Below are 24,381 nucleotides of genomic sequence, written 5' to 3' on the forward strand. Positions count from 1 at the left end.
GTGGGCTTAGGTTCCACGTGTGTGTTTTGGCTCTGTTCTAGAGAAAAGACCTTAAGAAAGTACAGGGGATATAGAAGGAAGCAGAAACCATATGTGCTGGAAGAAGGCAGGAAAGGGCCTTGGTTCTTGGATGGAAGGGGTCTTGGGCTAGACTATAATGACCTCTTTTCAGTGTTCTTATGAAAATAGGAGAATGGGGCATTTCCTTCTTTATACAAAGACCTCTGCTAAACGCTAACAAGTGTTGAGATAGGGTTTCACTCACAGCCTATATTTAACAGGAAATTTAAAAACTCTGTTTCTCCTCTTTCTCTCCCTGTCTCTCTGTCTCTGTGTCTCCAGTAGCCACTGAAATCCAGAATGAGGGAGAAAACTACCTACTCCGGAACACCCTCTTTTCTGCCAAAATATATCATATTCCAGAATGAAAAGATGAATGAAGAGGAAAGTCTAACTTAACAAGAAGCTCTCTGGAATCCTCTAATGAGACACCCAACATAGCCTTGGCAGTACAGAGGTAACCCGGTCCTCACAGCCAGCCCCATAACTGTGTCACAATCTCCAAAGCAAAGGAAGCTGGCAGGCTGTGCTTCCGAGATGAGGTGAGGTCATTCAGTGCCTTGACATTTCTTATGATGGCCAGCTGCAAGGCAGTCCTTTCAATAGGCAGAGAGGGGGCTTCTCAACTGATTGTTTTTTAGTCCATCCTGGAGAGTGTGGGTTACCTTGACACTGTAGATCCTTGTTGATCCTGTAGTATATGATTTTCTTCACTTACAAAATGAAATTAATAAAAGCAACGCTGCTTCTGAGGATGACATTCTTCACACGGAGGAAGTTGCAGACGTAAAGGTTCACAGTCAAAAACAGTATCTAATTTCTCATCCAAGAGCTTCGTGAGATAGAGGTCATGTGATAACATTATCCCCATTTGTTAAATGCAGAGCTGCAGGCACAGAAAGGTGAGGGGAGAACCTGAAACCACACTATGATTTTTGCTCCATGGACAATCTTGTGATCCCTCTGTGAATATTATTTATTCGGTTATTCAGAGAACAAAGAGTTCAAAGGACTCTTGAGAAATAGTACCAAAGACAGTGGTCGATCATGTCTTAGGGGTTGTAGAACCACTGGGGATGACTGTCACGGTGTCTGCCCTCAATCTAAAAGTGCCAAGTGGCAATTTTTTTTCAAGTGAACATTAAAAAGAATTGATGTTTTGAGTTGTGTTTTGAGTATCTGATAACACTCTTTGAAGAGCATTAGAGATATCCAGGAGTACAGAAAACCCAGAATTAGCATTATCTACCCTCAGAAGTTGAATTATCCTTTGGAGACAGATTCTTCTCTCCTACTTGGCTCACTTGTGAGGGTAAGAGGAAATGGGAAGGCAGGAGGGCTTCTCCCAACTCCAGGACCTTCTCTCTTAATCCACAAGAAATTTTATCATGCACACAGAGGATGTCCTCCAGTGGTAGAGAAGGTTTATTAAAACTTTTAAAGGGCAATAGGGGGGAAGCAAAAGCTGCAGTTTCTGTGTTTGCAAAGGGCCTTGCAGAATCTCTAAGGCATCTGGACAGAAAAGAGGTATTTATATAATAAGGCATAAGGTCAGTCAACCGACCCTGGAGGGTCCTTTAAGAAAGCGAAACCACATAAGTGAAAGACCACAGAATCTCAAGAAGAATTCTGTATTTTGTTCTACAGAATAATTTTTTTTTCTGTAGAACTTGGGATAGAATAGTTCTAAGGTCATACAAAGCCGAGGGCTAGGGTCCATGCTCCAGTCGAGAGAAGGAGAAAGCCCAGAAGGAGACGCACACACATGAAAATACTTGGAAATGCTTCAGGGCCTGTCAACTGCCAAGTCTTGGCAGGAATCACCAAATACCCTTTAGACAGGCTGCTGCGTTGCTGGGGGTGGACCGGCCACAGGGCAGATTCTGATCAGAGCAGAAGGAAGTAGTGAGAAAGCAGTCACCGTGTCCTCTTAGAGTCTAGTCAGGGGCCAAGAGGCCAGGGTACACAGTTGGTGCTAATTTTCTTGGGAGAGTAGAGGCAAGATGTGGGTGTGGCCACCACACAAGCACCATGTATTTCCACCCACATGCCCTGTGCTCTCTGGCCTCTTTGCCCTTATCATGCCACCCCCCACCCCCAGTTCTCTACTCTGGATAATTCAAGTGCATTCTTTAAGACTCATCTCAAAGGTCATTGCCTCCCTGAAACCTTACCTACATCTCACTTTGTCTTCTATGATTCCCAGTACCTGCCTCCAGTCTTACACCACATAAATGGACATGATCCACTTTGCATGTGTCTTTCCACAGGACTCCAAGCTCTTAGGAGATAGGGAACGTGTCTTATTCCTCTCTATATTTCCAGTGTTTAGCAACGTCTGTCGGTTGACTTGAAGAGAATTAGAGGTCTGATGGCTACCACCCCCAACTACCTCTCTAGAAGTCAGGGTATGAGCACTTAGGTTGGTAGCTCTCCACTGGCTTGTGGCTGCTGCTGGTTGTAAGGCAGTCACAGAGTGTTTTCAAAGGCTGTAAGGCTGTATAAAATATTGCCTTCACAAGCAATAACAGTGTATCGTTGTTTATACCATTATAAACATTGTCCTTTTTCTGGAGCGCAATTACTTTACTGATGGAGAGTTAATTAATTAATTATGTAAATACAGGTAAGGATCTGCCCAGAGAAATGTAAGATATGTGGAGACGGTTTTGTGGCCAGTGCAAATGAGGCAGCTAGAACTCATTTCTCTCTTATAAAGTCCTAGAATATCACCGTCAAAGGACACCATGGAGGGTATCCAATTCCTCATGGTTTTGGTTATTTACTGCTGTGTAGGAATAATAACCTAAACCTTCGTGGCTTAAAACAACAGCCATCTTACTCTACCTCACAATTCTGTGGGTCAGGAATTCAGGCAGGGCTGGTTAATTCTTTGGTTCCAGATAGCATCAACATAAGTCACTCAGTGGGATTCAGCTGGTGGATAAATTGGCTGGAGGACTCAAGAGACTTCCTCCCATGAGTGGTGTCTAGGAGGGAAAGCTGGGCTTAGCTGGGACCATTGCCTGAGATCTTTCCAGCATGGCAGTCTCAGGGCAGTTGGGTTTCTTACGTGGTGGTTCAGGGGGTTCAAGAACACGTCTTATAGGGTATGAAGCAAAAGTTGCATCTTTTTGTTTTTTTTAATGACCTAGACTCAGAAGTCACCTTTGCTACTTTATATTGGTCAAGGAAGTCACAAGCTTGCCTAGATTCAAGGGAAGGGGACACAGAGTCCACTTTTCAATGGGAGTAATGTCAAAAGATCTGCGACCATGTTTTCGAATTGCCATTCTTATTTTACAGATAGGCAAATTGAGGCTTAGGAAAGTAAATTATTACCTAAAAGTACCACACAAACTACAAAGTGGCATAGTTGTGATGGAAACTCAAGCCCAATGATTTCTATAACAAAGCTTATATTGTAGGATGGTCCCTGTGACATGATAGAGTATTTGCTATGTCTGCTTATTCTATTTTTTTTCCTTCCTTTCCTTTCCTTTCCTTTCCTTCCCTTCCCTTCCTTCCCTTCCCTCCCCTCCCCTCCCCTCCCCCCCTTTCCTTCCTTTCCTTTCCTTCCCCTTCCCCTTCCTCCTCCTCCTCCTCTTTTGATTAAGGCAAAAAAAACCAAACCAAAACAAAACAAAACAAAAACAAAAAAACCCAAAAAACCTCTTTAGTTAAAGGTACTGGAAAGAACAAATACAAACAAGTTATATTCCCTATAGATATTTTTTAGAATAATGATTAAAATTCAGAGCTATCCTTAGAGATGAAAATTAAAACAGTAAAGCTTGCCACGCACAGTATTATGCCTATGTTTATTAATAAAGTTTTGTATAAAAGGCTGACTTCAGAGTTGGCTGGAGTGGCCAATATGGCAGAAAGACCCTGTGCTTTTCTCTAGGGACAGAAAGGGAAGGTGTCAGGTATTACCTTGAGTTCTAATTGTCCACTAAATTCTGTTTCAACATGAAGATTAGGAAAATTCCAGACTATATTTTGCTGAGGCTTTATTTAGGAAACTATGGAAAATGCGTTAATTGGCCCCGAGTGTCCATTCTCCTTTTCTTTGCTTGAGTAATAGAACCCCCACTTCGAATTTCTCAGAACATTTGGTCACATCCCCTTAAATAACTATTTCCTACCCTGCTTTGCAATAAAGGCACGGCCACTAAGTTTTTATCAGAGAAACGTACGTGGAAGTAATGTATACAGCTTCCACATCGTTTCCTTAGAAGGAAATTGGTTGCTCTCGATTTCCTATCTTCATTCCTTCCTGTGGGCTAGTGACTCAGCTTTGACCACGTAGGGGAGGAAACCCTGGGGAAATGATAGAGGATAAGACAGAAGGAGTCCGGATCTGTGGATAACCCCACAGAGCAGAGCCGTGTATTCCTAGAACACACATTGGCTCTGAACTGTGACATGAGACAGGAATAGATTTCCTACTTGTTTGAGCTACTGTATTTGGTGAGGGGGACTCTTTATTGAAGCAGCTTAATTTTTCACCTTACCTGTTACATTAGTGAAAGAACTTAGGGAGGTAGGCTCCCAACATAGGTGATGCCCATCTTTCAGTTGAAATCACAACTTCGGAAGAGAAGACATGGTCACAGGAATAGGCAACTCTCCTTATTAAAACAGAGCACAGGAGGCACCTGGGTGGCTCAGTCGGTTAAGTGTCTGACTTCAGCTCAGGTCATGATCTCGCGGTTCGTGGGTTCAAGCCCCACGTCGGGCTCTGTGCTGACAGCTGGGAGCCTGGAGCCTGCTTCGGATTCTATGTCTCCCTCTCTCTCTGCCCCTCCCCCACTAGCACTCTGTCTCTCTCTCTCTCAAAAAGCAAATAAACATTAAAAAAACAGAGCACGGGACAAAGTTTGAGCAACAGAAAGGGTATCTCTAATTGGAAAGCGGTGTTAGGCATCTCTGGTTTAACCTAGTTCTGCCCCCTTGATCCCCTTTTTTTTCTCTTGGGATACTTTCACTTCAGCCACTGTTGATACCATTGTCTTGGTTCCAAGGAAATGCTGCTTGGATATTATAGGGGTGGGTTCCTAGGACTTGGTGGGTGGGGAGGAAGGACACTCATGACAGGGCCATGGAAACCCACACGACTGACTTGGCTGCAGCACTGGAGGCCATATTGGCTAACTGTGGGATGCTGAGAAGTCTGTGACATAGCCTACACTTCAGGAAACAGATTGGTGGTTTTCTTGGGTTTTTTTGTTTTTGTTTTTTTGAGGAAAAATAGATGAAATCCCTTGACTAGCCGACTGTAAAAGAGAATATTATTTGAGAGAGAAGGGAAGTTCTAAAACATAAAATTCTGGCCACAAAGGCATGAATGATCCCCAAGAGGAATAAAGGAGACTCTGTGTCACTAGCCTTCGGATGTTGGTGTGGAACAAGATGGGAGGTGGGCTATATGGCCAAGTTTTGAGTACGATAGGGCAGCACAATTCTATGAACAATGGCAGAAGTATTGACGTTCAGAATTCATTAAAGTTGTAAAAAAAATAATACAGAGAGCAACACACACAAAAAGGTTATTTGAACCAGACCCAGAGTAAGAAGAATGAAGAGCGAAGTCCAGAGCTGGGGCAGATGGAGAGACATTAGCAGATCATGGAGACAACACAATTTTATTTACCTCTTAATCTCTGCCTTCTGTGGTGAGCAAAAGGATCTTTACATTGGAAATAGCAGAAGTAACGTGGTTAACAAAAATTTGGACTCTTAGTCGATGAGACCATGTAAGAGATATCATAGCATATTTAAATGGTTGCAGAGATGATAAAAATCATAACTGGGCTTGCTCATGTGACCAAAGAACAACTGTTGGTAATAATGGCATATGGAAGAAGAGAATAGAAAATGTCTTGATTGCCCAAAAAGGAACAAAGATGGATTCCAAATGCACCTAAATTATTGTTCATTTGGTTTCTCAGACCACCTCTCACTGGCCTCCTCTACTCTTTCTCTTTCTGAACCATCTTGCCCAATTTTTCCCCATCAGGGAAGAGGGGAGTGAGTGAAAAATTAGCCAAGTGGATTGTGGCTAGGCTTCATAAGCCTAAGCTGTACAAGAGGAATTCCTATCCAAGACAAGCCAGTGCACCAAGCATTGAAAGGGCAGTCAAGACAAATTCACTTGGAGAAGTTGATTTAAATATTGGAAAAACAGCCTATAAGGATCAAAAGGGACCAAGGGAAGGAATGGAGTTATAGGTCAAAAAACCATAATATGAGAGCTAGGTTGACATCAGGTTAGAATGAAGATAGATATGGAGTTGGCATGAGAAATGAGTTCCAGGGTGATTGCAAAAAATCAAACCAAACTAAACTAAAACAGTTTCCCCTCTCCCCAAAGCCCCCAAACAAAAACCACAAATGGGCAATACCAGCTTGGTCTTCATGTAATTGGGTTCATGATTCACAGGTGGCTCAGACAAAAGGTCAAGGAAGACATCATTATGGAATTCATTTTGATGGATTCTTGGCTGGTTAAACAGCCACACTCAATGTAAAGATGAATTAATTAGTTAAGGAATGAATGTCAGCCTAGATAATGTCTCCAGTTGAATGTCTCAACATGTCATGTTAAATATTTTTTATCAATGACTTAAAGGAATGCATGAAGCACACATATTAGATCTGCAGGTGAAAAAAATATAGGAGGAACAGCTGAAATGTTGGATGGCAGATTCAGGGTTTTAAAAGATTACACAGAAGACTCAAAGAGACCCAATGATCTAGATCACTGAGTCAAAAATAACAACAATGGGGCTTTTAGGAAAGATAAATGTTTAATTGATACCTTTTTTTTTGAGTTGATAATTTTTAAAAACAAAAGTAAAAAGTACTCCACATTATAAAGAGTAAAAAAATAGATGAAATTAATTTTATTGATATATTAAATCCAAATACATAATAAATCCTAATAAGTCCAAAATATTACCATTTCAACACAAAAAAATACAAAATTATTAATGAGCTACTTTGCATTTTTCTTATTAAGAAAGTGTGGATTTTACTCGTAGCACATTTACACTGTGTGTGGATTTTACTTGTAGCACATTTCATTTTAGACTGGCCATATTTCAAGTACACTCACGAGCTGTGCAGGCTGCCGGCCATATTGGACAGCATGGGTCTCAAAAGATATTGGTCAAAAATATGCTGAGTGGCTACTCCATTTGTAAGAACATTTAGCTAAAAAAACTGTAGAAGTCTGATATGATTGAATGATTGTAGCTTAACTCTAAGGGTGATGTGGCCATAAACACTGATCTGTTCATGGATTGTAATTGTCAACTGAGTTGGAAATGGGAACATTTGCCTACCTCAGTAAATCTCGGCTGGGTGGCATAGAAAAGGCATACCATGACTTTTTATTGAGGAATAAGTGAACTCCCTTGTATGACTATTGATATAAGACTCTTGACATACACTGGGAAATAGGAGTTTACTACGAGACTTAGATCAATAATTAAAACTTAGATTTCAGGGTCATCCAGGTGTATGTGACTGCAATTTCCTGAGGCTCTGTAGAATTTTCTCCATATGCTCTCTTCTTTTTAGCTGTTCGTAAAAGCCCCATAAGTCTGTGCAGATTTAGTGTGTGCTAAAGGTATGACTAAGAGTTAAAAGTGGAAGGTTGGGACAAAGGGAGGACAGGAAGTGCCTTCCTAAAATTGGAGGACAGGATGAGGGTTCAGAGTGACAGGGCAGTTGTGATTCTTAGACTATTTGGGCAGGCAGGGGGAAAAGTGAGACCCTAACTCCGAGATGGAGAATTTGGGATGGGAAACAGTTGGAAACTTTCTGAACAACAGAAGAGGCAAGTGAGAGGGAGCATGTGTGGGGCTGATCATGAGTAGACATCTCTGGTTCCATTGTGGCCTGCGCTGAGGGTCCTCGGTCCCCAAAGACTCCCCCATTTGTGGATGGCATGGTACCTTTGGGATTATGTCTTCTCCTCAGTGTCCTCTAACATACAGATACCCTTGGGGAGGCAAAACATCCAGTGGTGAACATTATTTAGATCGTAAACACTTACATTCAATTGTTTGCCACCAAAGGGAGGGAACTTGGAAGCAGGATAACTCTGGATTGGAGGGGCAAAGCCTCAATAAAAAGGAAGAGGTGATAAAAGAAGTCACGTTGTGTATAAGGAGGTTATTAGTGCCAAAGAACCGTTTCACAAGTTTTCTGGTCTGTGCTTTTCCTCCAAACAACCTCTCCAGTCCCTCTAGGTTACTGATGTGCTTGGTGTAAATGCTTCTCCGACTTTGTTCCTCTATACACATTCACAAACATTGGCTTTCTCTGTAGGCTCAGACTTCATATTGCCCTGCAACTTGCATTATTCACTTAATATACTGTGGACATGCCTCCAGGTTAAGGTATAGAGTTCAGCTTTTTTTTACAAATATTTTTTTAATGTTTACTTATTTTCGACAGAGACACAAAGCATGAGTGTGGGATGGGCAGAGAGAGAGGGACACAGAATCTGAAGCAGGGATCCAGGCTCTGAGCTGTCAGCACAGAGCCCGACGCGGGGCTGGAACTCACGAACTTCGAGATCATGACCTGAGCTGAAATCGGTCGTTTAATGGACTGAGACACCCAGACTCCCCGAGTTTAATTCATTTTTAATTAGGTAGATCATGCCTAAGAATGGAGTATAATTTATTGAGTTGTTCTCCTACTGATGAACATTCAAGCTATTTTTAGATGCAGGCTACTATCTCTCCCATCTTTCAAATAATGGTTTCCCCAATCTTTTTCCAGAATGTAAAAGGTATTACATAGCAGGTCCTTCTAATATTAGAACATTACAGATTCTGATTTTATTTAAAAAAAAACCTCCAAACATTACAATAGATCCCTAAAATGGGAAGTTCTAACAGCATTCCAATGGGAACAAGAAGCTGATGATAGGGAGATATAGGGCAGGGTTTGTTTCTTACTTTTTTATAAATTTTTAAAAATTTATTTATTTCGAGAGAGAGTGAGCAAGTGGGGGAGGAGCAGAGAAAGAGGAAGAGAGAGAGTCCCTAGCAGGCTCCATGCTGCCAGCGCAGAGCCCTAAGCGGGGTTTGAACTCACAAATTATGAGATTGTGACCTGAGCCGAAATCAAGAGTCGGATGCTTAACTGACTGAACCACCTAGGCGCCCCTCTTTCTTGCTTTTTAAAATGGCATTATCGAATAACATATAATAGGTTAGACATATTTAAACATGCAACTTGGTAATATGGAAACCACCACCATAATCAAGATAATAAATACATCCATCATCCTCAAACCTTCCTTGTTCCGGAGTCACTGCTCCCCATGTCCCCTCCCTGCTCTTTTTGTCCCTCTTATCAGCAGTTACCAATTTCCTTTCTGTCACGGTAGTTTACATTTTCTATAGTTTTTATAAAAATTGGATCATACAGTATGTATTCCTTTTTGTCTGGCTTCTTCCACTCAGCATAATTATTTTGAGATTCATCCATATGGCTGAAGGTATCAATATATATATATATTTCATTGCTGAGTAGCCTTTCATGGTGTAGGTATGCCACAATTTGTTCACTGATTCTCCTGTTGATAATACTTGGATTGTTTCCAGGGTTTCACCTGTACAAATAAAGCTGCTATGAGCACTGACATAGGAGTCTTTATACGGACAGAGGCTTTGATTTCTCTCTTGTAAATACATAGAAGTGAAATGGCTGGGTCACATGGTAGATATATGCTTCACTTTTTGAGAAACTCTTCTTTGTTTCCAAAGTGGTTGTCCATCTGTGAAAATATTCAGCTCTGACAAAGCCATGGTCTGAGAATCCCTGAAATGCCTGTGAAAGCTCTGGCAGGTCTTAAAATTGAGATAAATCCATAATTCTATCAGTTGAGAGATAGTTTTTGATTGGCCAGTGTGTTCCAGATACTGTGCCTGATAATGTCGAGTTACCAGCATGGATGAGAGGGAGTCCCTCCCTGGCCCAGTGCTGGAACCTTTCTGGCTAATAGAAGAGGTCAAAAGTCAGACTTCCAGAAGTGCTAAGAGTGGGAATAACACAGAGACAATTCAGAGATTCTGGTAATGGCGGGGAGACCCTCCAGGAGGAGTCATTCAGACTGACTTGCAGGGTTGTAGGTGAAGAAAGGGAGAGTTGTAGAGGGCTCGTTTGAGGAATCTCAACTTTAGCTTATTTCATTTATTCATTAAACACACACATATATTTTATTTTACTTTTTATTTTTTAGTCAGCTTCCAAAACTGTATTCACTCACTTGATTATAGAATTATAAAAAGAATATGTTACAGTTAAATGTTCAAAATCCATAACATTTCAGAAATTGGAAAGATCATAGAGAGCAAGTGGATGAGTACTTATCAACTTGATCCTGTTAAAATACATATTCTAAATCCCAGGTTCTAGAGTGGGTCCTGAAATTCTCCACTTCTAACAAGCTCTTGAATCATGTTGATGGAGTTGGTCTGTAGACCACCATTTTATTTTATTTTATTTTATTTTATTTATTTTACTTTGTCCATTTATTTTTAAGTTTTTACTTTTTTTTAACTGAAATCCAAGTTAGTTAACATATAGTGTAATAATGATTTCAGGAATAGAATTTAGTGATTCATCATTTACATGTAACACCCAACAAATGTCCTCCTTCATGCCCACCCCTTTAGCCCATCCCCCCCATCCACCACCCTACCAGCAACCCTGTTGTTTCTCTGTATTTGAGAGTCTCTTATGGTTTGTCTCCCCCTCTGTTTGTATATTATTTTTACTTTTCTTCCCTTATGTTCACCTGTTGTGTATCTTAAATTCCACACACGAGTGAAATCATATGATATTTGTCTTTTTCTGACTTATTTTGCTTAGCATAATTCACTCTGGTTCCATCCACGTTGTTGCAAATGGCAAGATTTCATTCTTTTTGATTGCCAAGTAATACTACATTATATATATATAATATATATATATATATATATATACCACATCTTCTTTATCCATTCATCGGTTGATGGACATTTGGGCTCTTTCTATACTTTGGCTATTGGCAATAATGCTGCTGTAAACATTGGGGACCATGTGCCCCTACAAATCAGCATATTTGTATCCTTTGGATAAATACCTAGTAGTGCAATTGCTGGGTCATAGGGTAGTTCTATTTTTAATTTTTTGAGGAACCTCCATACTGTTTTCCAGAGTGGCTGCACCAGTTTGCATTCCCACAGGCAGTGCAAAAGTGTTCCCCTTTCCAGGGTTCTTGCCAACATCTGTTGTTGCCTGAGCTGTTAATTTTAGCCATTTTGACAGACACACACATATATTTTAATACTATGTCCTTCAGATATATCAATGAAAAAAATAAAGATCCCTGCCTTCACGTAGTTTACATCCCACTGGGAGAATCACAATAAACATATATACACATAGGTAAATGATCTGTTAAAAAATGGTAAGTAACATGGAAGAAACAGAGCAGAAGTGTCGTTAGAAGTGGGGCAGCCAGTTCTAATTTCAAGTGGAAGATAGTCAGTGGGGTATATTTGGGATCTAAATATAATAGTATATATATTACAACACACATTCTAAAAATATTGCAACGTAATTGGAATCTGGTCTGCAAACCACTCCGAAACCGCCCGGCCTTTGGCTGCTGCATTACACTTTGCAGCCACTAGGGCGCAAATGGGCCATTTCTGAAAAAAATGGGATGAGGGTGGGGGTGTCAGAGAGACTCGGATAATTAGATATACAGCCTCCCCCAGGTGTTCCGCAAGGCCAGCTCCGTTAAAGGCACTGGCAAGGTAGGCGGAGAGTGTTACTGTGTGTCCTGGGCCAAGACAATTTTGCCCTTGGTTTTCCTTCCTTGACATGTCCTTACCCCGCAAGGGGCGGGGGTTGGGGGGGGGGGGGCGGTGGGCGAGCTGAGAAATGAACTTCAGCCTGGCGCTTCGCCACAGGACGCATGTCACACCTGACTGATGGTGGAGAGAGGTAGACCCGCCGGCCTTGTCTTCTGGCCCTGCAGCGAGATTTTCCGGGAGCTGAAGGAGGATTCCCGCGATTACACTCAGCGCCCTGGGTTTGTACAGAAGCCCCACTAGATGTTTTCCGTTCCCTCGTAATACTTAAGGCATCACCAAGATGTAAGCATTCACCTTGACGTTCGGGTTTCTGGATCCTTCCCACCCCCAGCCTCTGCCAGCAGATCCGTGACCGTTCTTATCTTTTGAACAAGATCCCATCCGCCGCCCTTTCTGGCGCTGAGAGCTACCCGCCTTTTTTTTCCCCGGGCAGGAGCTCGGCGAGGCCGGGAGAGCAGTGCGCCGGCCGGGCAGGGGCGCGCACGCGTGGGGCGCCGCTGGTTGCGCATCTGGCGCCAGAGCGCGCCCCCAGCGCAGTGCCCGCCGGGGCCGCGGGAGTGGGTTGGTGCTCCCGAACGTGCGGGGCGCTCTCTCCCCGCGCGGGGGCACCAGAGCCCTCGGAAGTGTCAGGCACTGCGGTGCATTTTCCCAGTTCCCTTTTAAATGACTGCGGAAAAATAGACTCGGAGCCGCAAATGGGAAGACGGATTCTCAGACAAGGCTTGCGAATGCCCCGCAGCCATCATTTAACTGCACCCGCAGAGCAGTTACGGTTTGTCACCCGACCCTCCCGGATCGCCTCGTTTGTCCCTAGTGAGACCCCGAGGCTCTGCCCGCCGGGGTTGCCGGTAGCTGGATGCCTGTCGTGCTCTGGGCAGCCCGGGCGCAGTGCACGCGTTCGCGCACACCCGCGCACACACGAAAACGCGCAAGGTACGGCAGGGGAGCGAGGGCTCGGGTGCCCCGCGGGGGGTGGGCATCGCGGGGAGTGAAGCGACGATCTCGGAACGGCTGCATACCGCCAGGCTGAAGGATGAAGAAAATGACGCGACGCCACACATCGGACAGGCCAGGGTTGCTGCCGCGCATTTAGGGAACCCAATACGCGTCAGGCGCGCTCCCTTCCCCTCACATGTCTCTGTTTCCCGGCGTGTGATGCCGGAACACAGCGGGAAAAAGACCCACTTAGAGAGCTAGAGTTGCATTTGGAGACTCCCCTCCCTCTGCAAAAGCACCAACAGGAAGACCCTCCAAAACCACGGATTCCCAAATAGATGGCCCGGAATGGGGCGGTTATCCTTGGTTACCAATGCTGAACACGTTTTGGTGTTTACAATATTTATTTATTTTTAGGCTAGCTCGCCCTCCCTTTTAGGCAGGATGGGAAAGGAGAACGCAGCGGGGAGGGAGAGGGGAGGGTGGATTCCTATAATAAGAATCAGCGCATTTTTCAGAGCTGAACCGAGCCCGGTTTCCATTTCAAAAAAGGAGACAGCCTCTACTGCGATTGTAGAAGAGACCGCGGTGTGAATTAGGGAAGAGAGGCGTCGAGCGGTGGAACGGTCCATCTCGGAGGTACCTGATCTCAATGCACACATATACAGCGCGAACACACCACACACACACACACACACACACACAGGCGCGCGCGTACCCGGCCAGGATGTGTGCGTGTGTGCGCGTGTATGAACTCCCACATGCTGCTGCTGTCTCTCCCGGCCAGTGGCACCGATGCTTCCCTCCTCCCCGCTCGCCCCAGATTCCCCTCCCCTCCCTGTTGCTTTTGTCTGGAGGGTGTTATGGGTTTGTGTGTGTATGAGCGTGTGTGTTTTTGGATTTCAGACTAATTTTCTGGAGTTTCTGCCCCTGCTCTGCGTCAGCCCTCACGTCACTTCGCCAGCAGTAGCAGAGGCGGCGGCGGCGGCGGCGGCGGCGGCTCCCGGAATTGGGTTGGAGCAGGAGCCTCGTTCGCTCCTTCGCTCGCGCTCTCCGCGCTCAGTGCCCGGCGGCAGGAGGAGCCTGCACCCAGGCGCCGCCGGCGGGCGGTAGGCGCCGGAGCCCGGGTGAGCAGCGCGGACGGTGCCCTCCGGCGTCTCGGCCCTCGCTGTCCCCCCCGGGGCTGCCGCGGAGGCTCCCCTGGGACGTGCCGCGCCACCTGCCCGCGCCCCCTGCGCCCAGCGGCCGTGGCGGATTCTGCAGCATCATTGGGGGCCCCGTCGCGGAGCCATCGCCGCCGGCAATCTCCGCGTCCCCCTTCAAGGGTCCTTCGCCCGGCCTGGGCCATGGAATCCTGTCTCGGGAACCCTTGCCCTATCTCCCCTCCCTCGACCTCGGGCTTGGAGAGAGGCGGAGGCACATCGGTAGCCCCGGCGGCGTCAGTGCCATCGAGGGCAAGTTGATTTCTGGGCCGGAGCTGGGCATTCATCCATCCCAATCCCCTGGCTGGGGTCAGGGTGGGGTGCCGCGAGCGCGCTTTCGTAAGGGGTCCTGCCCTCAGTCTTAACGCGTGTCTTTGTTCTCAGCCCCGAGGTGCGTCCCGGATTCCAGTGCGCGTCTAGCAAGAAGCCTGCGTCCGGGAGTGCCGGCAGCGCCGCCGGCCGGTGCTCGGCGCGCCGGGCCATGCAGCGGCGGCCGCCGCGGAGCTCCGAGCGGCGGTAGCGCCCCTGTGAGGCGGCCAGAGATGCCCCGGCCACTGTGACGGTTCCGCCCGCCAGGACACGCGCTCAGCCCCGGCCACTGTAGGCTCTGCGCGCCCCGCACAGTACAGACACCGGGCTATTGAGCGTCGAGCGGGGCTGCCAGGCCGCCCAGCAGGGTGCAGGAAGCCGGCCTGTTCAGCTGCGGGGACACGCTCAGGTCTGACTCGGGCTGGCACTGGAGGCTAGGGATGTCGTCCTCGAGGTTGGCATGGACCCGCCATGGCGCGGCTCTGGGGCTTCTGCTGGCTGGTTGTGGGCTTCTGGAGGGCCGCTCTCGCCTGTCCCACGTCCTGCAAGTGCACCGCCTCTCGGATCTGGTGCAGCGACCCTTCTCCGGGCATCGTGGCGTTTCCGAGGTTGGAGCCTAATAGTGCAGACCCTGAGAACATCACCGAAATGTGAGTTACCGGTGCTCTTTCTCCTTTCTTCTCTCCTGGTACCTCGGGCTGGGGCTGGCCAGACGTGTCTGTCGGGGCATGGATGTTGTCTCAAGTCTGGGGAGAAGTCAGACATCGGAGATGCAGGGCTGGGCCATCTGTGGTTACCTGTACCTCGGGCTTGGGGCTGCTAACGCGGGGAGAAGTGGACAGTTGAAAATAAGTTTTAAGTATACTGTATGTGTCAATAACATAAATATGTATATTCTTTGCGGGAAGGGATTCCTTATACACTGTATTTCAAAGCCCTGCTTGGTGTGCTTTATAGGCTTTCCGTATGCAATAACTTAGTTTTGGATATTTTTGTTTCATAAGGTGCTATGTGTATGTTGTATTAAGAGAAGTTCCAGTAATATTTACTGGAAGGGGGGGGTTTAAAAATAATGAACTTTTTGAAATCTGTTGAAGGAGCTCAGTCTCTCCCTTAACATCTTTCTCTGAGGTTTGGAGTTCACCAAGTTCCTTTTTCATTTTGTATATCAGATATGGCTTAGGAGATGGCATCCAGAGCTGGCCTTGAAAATGGTCTGTAAGAGAAGTTCTGAGTGTTGAAATGTGCTCTCTTCAAAGGGAAGATGTGCTCGTGGGAAGCCTAAAAGCCTGGTCTGATTTAATTTGGACCTGACTTCCCAGAGATAAAATTTTGAGACCATTTGGATTATAAATCTTAATTGCCCATTGAATAGTATCCCGGGACCAGGTTGGATGATAAAGCAGGGTGTAGTACTTTGCGACGGACCCCTATGTCCCTGGACATGTTTGAGCTTGCCCCGGGGCTGATGGGGAAGCAGAATTGTATATTTCGGTCCTCCCTGTGACAAGTACATTACCAAGTGGGGATTCGCCAGTGCTTTCTCCAGCATTTCCCTGTCACCTCTCCTAGAGGTGTACCTTCCCCCACAAGGGGGATGCCATTACCTGTATTTCACTGGCATGGGATTTTATTCATTCATGCGGAGGGTTGTAAGGCAAAGTTTCTCCCAGTTTTCCTTATGGTGTGTTTGATGTTAAGATAGGCAGCCCAAAAAGTAGGGCTTGGGCTGTGGCCTTCCGGTTGGCGAGTGCGCATGCTTTTTTTCCTCCCCAGAAAACGCACGCCTGGTTTCTGCCAACGTAGTTGACTGAGATAACCTGTTTTTTAATGTAAGTAAGAGACCTTCCTGGCCTCTGTTGTTCGTTCTGCTGGTGATGCTCACGTTATAAGGCTAGGGCAGAAGGAAATGACAACAGCACAGAGGGGAATGTGCAGGCCTAGCAGAGCTGAGATGTGCTGGGAGCGACCAACTGTCAGGCTGCATCCAGGATGCTGGGATTTTTTTTTTTTTTTTTTTTTTGGCAAGGATTGGAGCAGGCAGTGCCGGAGAGGGTGTGTAGGGCCCCAACTGTGCTGGCCCTGGTTCGCCTGGTCAAAGTGTCTGTGGCCTTTTATCAGGATCTGTGTCTCTTTCACGAGATGAGATGTCAGCAGTCAGATGGAGGAAGCCATATGGAATTCAGAGCCCTTCGGACTATTTTGAGACCAGGGGGAGTGTGCCTTGATACAGTCAGACGTCTTGTTTTGTTGTTTTTAAATTCTGTATTAGAGGATGCATGTATGATGAAGAAGGATAGGAGATAGGGCCCATCATTTTCACTGTAACATTTTTTTCCACTTTAATATTTTTAAAGCCATCATCGGAGAAAAGGAAAATAAAACTCTTTAAATTAAAAAAAATATCATTTAAACCTTCATGGTCTTGGCTGCCTGGTATTTATATTTATGCAATCAGTGGACTTGAGTTGAGCTTTCTTGTATCAGTTCTCATAATTGCTAATTGCTGTTGTTTCTTTTATAGCTGATGGCAGGTTCCTATTTTCCGGCTTTAAAAAAAATTGATTCTTTTTTTTTATTTATTTACTAAAGTGTTTGTCAGTTATTCGTTCAGTGGCGCTCCTCATTTCTACTGTTATTTTTTTTTGTTTTGATGTGAAGATCCATCGAGAGTGAGAGTTGGGAGGTGTGTAGGGTGAGTGTTTGGGGTGGAGAATTTACGCTCCTTAGTGACAGTAATGGGGCTGGTAGATGTGCGTTCTGAGAAAAAGTCCGTATCTCAGCTCTGTCCCTCAGCTTTGTTTGAGCCCAGCCGGTTTGTTCCCTGATGTCCTGTAAAATGTATGGAAACCCTTGTTTAGGAAGCACTTCGTATAATTATCTTGAGTTCTGCTGTTTCGATATCGAAATGGACTTGCTTCACTGTCATCCATATATGACTCCATCTGGCTCTTTTTCTTACGTAGTAATATTTGCTTGAACAGCTTTTAAATTCTTGGCCAGTGGATACCAGCGCCAGTTGGAACCAAATTACACATTTTTTTTTTTTACTTTGTTATTAGACCCAATGGTATTCCTGAAATAACCTGTTTTAAAGTTCCAGTTTAATGGTGCTTAGCTGAAATTTTATGTTTCTAGTTTTTTAAATAGGGAAAATGTAAGTAAACTGTAATTAGAACTTGCTGAAGCCACGGTTTACTGTATCACTTAAAAACGGTATATCACTCAATGTCTATATATTTCGGGGAAATTACCCCACTGTGCTTTTTTAGGGTTCAGAGAGAGCCCATTGGTAGAACATTCCAAAACCATATGCATGGGATTTTATTTTCTGTTTCTACGTGCATATTTTAGGCCCCCTGACATTTCGTTTTAGAGTCATTGTTTGAGCCTGTTTTATCAAAAATTCTCCTAGCGTAGTGTCTGTCTCATACTCTTTACCCATCGACACGATATCTAGATCCCTCTCCCTGTCTGTAGAGATAGATGCACACCTGCCCAGGATCACACAGATGCTAGGTGCCAGCTTCTCTTACTCTGAGATGGTTATCCCAAAGCAGTGCTAGATTAAGCTTCAAAACAGTACCATTGCCGCACAGAAGTGGAATTCAAGAGTAAAGCCTACTGTTGGAATTATGTAACTGGCCATTGAGGTCTCTGTAGTATCGAGTGCGAAAATGCTCTCTAAAGGACAAGTTGTGTCTCACCCAAGTGATAAAAGGCACGGTTAAAACAGATCATACTTTTCTATTTTTATTGTGGTCAAAAACACCTAAAACAAAATTTGCCACCTTAATCATTTTAAGTGTAACATTCACTGGTGTTGAGTGCTAAGTACATTTACATGGTCGTGAAAGGGGGGCATGCATTCTCATATTGCTTATATTTTATAGACATCAGTGATGGCCTTTTTTCCTGAATTTCTTGGGTGTTAGTTTCTGATTTGGGGGTCATATTTGGAGACAAGTCTAACATTTTTCCTCTTAGTGCAACATAAATAGAATTTGCAGCTTCTGCTGCCAGAGCCTCTATGTGCAATAAATTGTTGGCTTGGTTAAGTGACTGTAATGTTATGTCATTAATACATTGATTTTGGCCCCCTCACCTTAGTAAGCTTTTCCACCGCAATTAATTGCACTAAAAACAAGAATCCTGGCATTCGCAGGCATTCAGTGACAGGCATCAGTTTTTATTAGTCTGATGTTTACCTCTCAGCCCCTCCACGGGGGGTTCTAGAACTTTGGATTGTGCTTTCCGCGCATTTAATGGCCACAGAGTAAGTTTTGAGTGTGGTTACATAAGCCACACTGGACTTGTTAATAAATAAGGCATTCTAATTTACAACATTCATTATTTAACACAACTTGCAAGCAGCAGTTGAAAACGCACTGTCTTCCCAGTGAAGGTACTTACAGAATTCACCCCAGCAAGACAATGGGGAGCCTTCTTAGTTTCCTATCTTCAATCTCTGCGTTAAGGAGGTTTTTCTTACATTGGGTAAAACAATTGAAAAGTGCCTTGACCCTCCTGACCCTACTTTCCTCTCCCTCCGCCCCACCCCCCCCATCACCTCTCATTGACTATACAGGAAAATGTGTTTGATTTTTTTTTTCTTCTCCGAAAAGTGATAATTTCCTTATGGGAATCCAGAGTACTCGAGTGAAGGGAAGGGGCCTGGGTTATGTGTTATTACAAGCAAGTAATGGGAAGTTGAGATAATGTGGTCACAGTTCCCCAGAGCTGAGTTAGTTCTGTTTAAAATCTTTCACTGTTTCTATCCATAAACCTCTGTTTGTGTCTGCTTCATATTCCCTTGTAAGACGTTTTTCTAAGCTGAAAAGTTGGCCGGACAGCTAAGAATTGAGGTCTCTTTCTCCCTAGGAACATTCTGTATGATCTCTTTGACTATATCTTGGTCGTCAGAGTATAAAACCTAGAGTTTTTGTTCAGCTGGGGAAGGGAATTCCTTTCTTTTTTTGTTCTTTTCCTTTCTGTATGTTTCTGTTTCTGTTTTGTTTTTGATTTTTTTTTTTTTTTTTTTTTTTTTTTGCCTTTGGTATGAAGCAAGTGCCATGTTTAACTCATTGCTCATCTTGGCTGTTAGGGAAGAAACACTATTAAACCACTATTGAGTGCCACACCTGACATTCAACCCTCCAGACTAACTTACCACTTCTCTAGAGAGCTCCTTGTGGCTTCAAACACCATAGGGTGGAAATGCGGCAGTGAACCTGCTGCCCTTGGTGCGATGCCAAATTCTGGTTCCTCTTGATGTTTATAATCCACTGGATGATGTTTTGGGAGAGATCATTTAGAAGGGCACATGTTTTCCTCATTTGGTATGTGTGAGAGAGAGAAAGGCAGAGGAAAAAACTGAACCTTGGGTTAATAGCCGATTGACCATTTTCATATCTACTTGGTCTAACTGGTTAAAACACAAATCCCACCCCCAGGTGGCAGGGGTCTGAGCCCTGCAGTAGCCTGATAATTTCCACCCTACATTTGATTGCTGATCGATCTCCATTAAAGAAGGCAAAGATCTCACATAATCAGGGTGCCTTCTTACCACTTTGGTCTCTGGGCTGTCAAAGGGACTGGGGAGTCAGTAATATTGATCTGGAAGATGAAGGAGTGAGTGCTTGTGAGGGTTATAAACCTGGGAAGAAAAGTTCATGCATAGGTACTGAGTTAACCTGTTTGTTTGTTTGTTTATTTAAAGACCCGAATATCACAGAGAGTTGGAGTCAGCAGTGACCTGATCTTGAAGCAGCCCCTTACCATCTGGGCATGAGCCTGTCAGATGTAAACTGAGGGTTTTGGATTCAGTGCTCAGACAAGTGTCTCCTGGCCCTGAAGTTCATGAAGCTTCAGTGGCAGAGATAATGTGGTTTATACATTGGTTATGAAGTGAAGGGTCATGTGAGAATCTGATGGCCTTTGGTGACACTGTCACATGTGCGTGTGTTGGTGTCTGCTCTCAATTCCCCAAAGCATGTCTCTTCAAATGTGAGCCGCTAATAAGACTGGTGGCACGTTAGTGCTGGGCTGCTGAGTCCAAGGTCACACACAGGGTCACTCAGAATTGGTACCACAGAAGGAGAAGGGTCCCAGGAATGCTCTGCTCTGGCGCTCTCAGCACAAACCAAGCCAGTGAAGAGTCTAAGGCCATGATATGTTAAAGACATCGTGGGTCCGGAAGCTCCTTCCCCCAGCGTCCAAAGGAAGGGCCATGGCCTTTACTTTGGTGGACCTCCCTTCTCTTCTGCACCCTTGATTGAACCTAACCCCAGCCCACCATTTGAGAAAGTGTCAGAGATGTGAAGACAAGCATAGTCTAGCCAAGTCTGTGCAAAGCTGTCTCTAGTAGAGACAGAGCAATTAAAAAGTGTGTGAGCTGTCGATCCCAAAGCAATGGCCTCATCTTCACATGGGAAGAAATGCATTTTCTGTTTAGATGACTGTGTTTTGTTTTTGTTTTTTAAATTTCGAGCCTTCCTCATCTGTAAGCAATTCATACACGAAAGTCCAGCTGCAGAGAAGAGCCTTCATGAATTGGCAGCAGTGAGGGATGCTAACCCATCTTGGCAGGTTGGTGTGGAAGGAGGGCAGAGCACACGCTGCAGAATGAAAGTTACTGCCCTGGGAGTCTTGGCCACAGTCAAGGGTGGTTATAAGTGAGAGACCCCACAGCCCTTTATACAAGTCTGTCTTAGCGCCTATGAAAGACCTGTGGCCAGAGCAATGCTTATTCTTTCCTGCCCTTTTTTTTTTTTTTTTTTGCCCCTGACTTCTCTTTGACCCAAGATTGATGGCTGAGCTCAATGACTGAGCCATTGAGCAAGCTTAAGGATTGCCGACTCCCATCTAGAATCATTCTGCTACCATTTTGTATATTGTCCATGGCCTGCACTGAGACATAACTCTAGATTCAGGCAAGGTTTTGTCTCCAGGGACCTGGAAGCTCCCTCCAGACATCTGCTTTTTAGGTCTGAAGTAAGTGAGAAGGTCTTGAGAGCCTCGGAGGGACTGTCAGGTTGATTGACTTGTCCAGCCCTCTCTGGTGGAGCAGGATACAATTCGGGATAGAATCTTAGCCAGTGTCCTCGTTTAGGCCTCTGTCTGCTCAGCCCCACTTGCCCAGATTTGGCCTCGAGAGCACAAGCAATTTTGAGGCAAAGGGCAGAGATTCACATAAAAGGTCACAAGTTAAAGGGCATGGCAGTGGGAAGGAAGTGGAGTGGGGCTTCACCCCCTGTCTTTGTCCTGCTGTCCATCACCATTTCTACCTGCACCGTGTGTTAGACTATCAAGACATCAATGATTTGTGTATTCCTTGGGAATACAGCATCTTCTAGTATAGGATAAGATGATAATAATCACACACCACCCAGAGTCTCTTTTCTTTAAAAAAAAATTTTTTTTTACATTTATCTATTTTGAGAAACAGAGTGAGACAAAGTGTGAGCGGGGGAGGGGCAGAGAGCTGGGGAGACACAGAATCGGAAGCAGGCTCCGGGCTCTGAGCTGTCAGCACAGAGCCCGATGTGGGGCGGGGGGCGAGGGGGGGGCTCAAACCCACAAACTGTGAGACCAGGACCTGAGCCGAAGATTGGACGCTCAACCGCTGAGCCACCCAGACGCCCCCAGAGTCTCTTTTCTATTGCAGATAAAGACCTATTGCTATTCCCTACCCCATGCTTGCCTAGAATGTTCACATCCAACAATCCTCTAGACACACAGACACACATACCTGGACTCTCTTTGTCTATGTGTCTGTGAAGATACAAGTGTGTGTATAAAACACCAGGTGTGGTCCTTCAGACTTAATTATCTTGAATTGTAAAATTTTCCTAATAATTGAGGATTTACTTCTTTAAACCACCTGGAATTTCTTTCCCCCCCTTTTTCTGCTGAGATAGAACTGACACTTCAGGTTTCAGGTGTTCAATGTAATGATTTGGTATTTGCATGTGTCCGTGGAGAGATCACCACCCTAAGTCTGGTTAGCATCCATCACCACACATCGTTATGCGTATTTTTCTTGAGAACTTTTAGGATCTATTCTCTTAGTAACTTTTAAATAGACGCTACAGTATTATTAACTGTACTCACCGGGCCCTACATTACATCCCCACCCAGAGTTTTAATTTGTTTTAATCATTCTGGGTTTCTCTGGATGAGGATCTGAGTGAAGTAGTAAGAGGTTAGTTCTTTGGTTCCCTTGGCCAGAGACCCGTTGTGTCCGTCCTCTGTGAGCAGTTTCTCAACATAAAATAATCAGTGAGGCATTTGGGGACAGTTGCTACAGGAGTGTGATTTTAAATCGAAGACAGTGGAACTTTTGGGTTTTTAGCCTCTGAAATACAGAATGCAGTCTAAAAAAGGTAGGTAGGCTCTTCTGAACTTCAGTTTTGGTCACCAAAGTTGTGTCCGCTGCATGTGCCACAGAGTCCCTTCCTGCGGGGTGGCAGAGGGACCTGTGGCCGAGTTCTCTGACCGTTGCCTGCTCGCTTCCCATTGCAGGCCTCGGTTGATTGATGTTGTGAGCGTGTAGGCAGCGGCGGGCGGTGCTGGGCGAGAGGGAGCCTACTGGGGGTGGCCTCTGTGTTCTCGGGCAAGGCTCGACACATTTCTAGTCCTGCTCCCGGGTTCACTCCAGAGCACCTCGGCTGCCACCCCAGGCTCAGCGTTGGGGAAGATTCTGCGCCCTGGACTGCTTGCATTGCCTTCTTGCTTGGGCTTTTTCCCCTTGTCACTCTTCTTTCTCCTTCTGTTTCCGGTGGTGGTTCTCATTTCCTTCCCCCGCGGAGGCCAACAACCACGCATGCACGCTCACGCACACGTACACGCCACACGCCCCCTCAGGCAGGCACCTGGCCGCAAATCCCTTTTAATGGGCTGTCAAGAAATCTCGGGTTGCAGGGCCTGTGGGTGGACCGTCACCATTCCCACTAAACCTGGCGCGACAAGCTTAACACAGCCGGACAGGTGGCAGCGTGCAGGTACCTGGGATAACTGGAAGGAGCCCTGGGCGGCGAGATGGGGTGTGGGTTTCATATCCACACTCTCCTGTCCACCGGGGGAGCTGAAAAAATCAGAACATGCATATAAAGGGCAGGTGTTCTGATCAGACGCGAACATGTGGATTCGTTGATGTAATTACTAAAAAGTACAGGTGGACCAGTACATGTTGAGTAAGCTGTCCCTGGTGGGGGGGAAAAAAATCATCATTTTCTGCCTATAGTGCTGCAGAACCTTCCTCCCTGCCGTGCTTACTCTCTACCCATGTGCCATGTGTGCTGGTGTGGTGTTTGTAAAATGCTGATCTCATTATGTCACAGCTTTTTTTTTTTTATTTAAATTTTTAAATTTTATTTCTTTATTTATTTCGAGAGAGACAGAGAGAGAGAGAGAAAGAGAGAGAACACAAGCAGGGGAGGGGCAGAGAGAGAGGGAGAGACAAGAATCCCAAGCAGGCTCCAGGCTGTCAGCACAGAGACTGACATGGGGCTCAAACTCACGAACCACGAGATCATGACCTGAGCTGAAATCTAAAGTCAGATGCTTGACCGACTGAGCTACCCAGGTGCCAGGGTGTCACGCCTTATGACTGCTCTGTGGCTCCTCATGTCTCTTAAAGACCAAAGTTGGTTGTTGTTGTTTGGTTTTTGTTATTTAGTAACAAAACAAAACAAAACAAAACAAAACAAGCCAAAACACCAATCCAGATCGTCATTACGTTGCTATATAATAAGGCATGGAGCAATCATGTGGACCCAAATACGCAGATCAGCATTAGGTTGTTTTCTACACCAGTAGATCTGTAAAGGAGTACAAATTATAACTGGAAGCTTGTTTGGTGATCTTGGAATTAGAGCAAGGGCACTTCATTCTGCATTTAAATGTTAAATGGCATTAAGCTAAGCTTGCCCAAGGCATCTATCTCCATAATGGGATCGCCTTCACAAAGGGAATGCAGAACT

The 24,381-nt window shown here is 45.2% G+C and overlaps 1 protein-coding gene and 1 long non-coding RNA gene across 5 annotated transcripts in view; both read left to right on the top strand.

Annotated features, from left to right (window-relative positions):
• The first annotated feature begins 12,572 nt into the window (after positions 1 to 12,572).
• Positions 12,573 to 14,008, top strand: LOC115499784. The gene is made up of 3 exons (XR_004344376.1): positions 12,573 to 12,884; positions 13,406 to 13,526; positions 13,794 to 14,008. It is a non-coding gene; the product is annotated as an uncharacterized LOC115499784 (long non-coding RNA).
• A 729-nt stretch (positions 14,009 to 14,737) lies between these two features.
• Positions 14,738 to 24,381, top strand: part of NTRK2 (neurotrophic receptor tyrosine kinase 2) — a 328,951-nt gene continuing 319,307 nt past the window's right edge. For 2 of the 4 annotated variants that reach the window (XM_030293721.1, XM_030293722.1), the window contains exon 1: positions 14,738 to 15,048. In XM_030293721.1, coding sequence (XP_030149581.1) covers positions 14,870 to 15,048 — 179 coding nt within the window. In that variant the 5' untranslated portion in view covers positions 14,738 to 14,869. The remainder of the gene's footprint in view (positions 15,049 to 24,381) is intronic. The other 2 variants (XM_030293723.1, XM_030293724.1) reach the window with 2 other exon arrangements.

Source organism: Lynx canadensis, chromosome D4 (assembly GCF_007474595.2).
Source record: "Lynx canadensis isolate LIC74 chromosome D4, mLynCan4.pri.v2, whole genome shotgun sequence".
NCBI lineage: Eukaryota > Metazoa > Chordata > Mammalia > Carnivora > Felidae > Lynx > Lynx canadensis.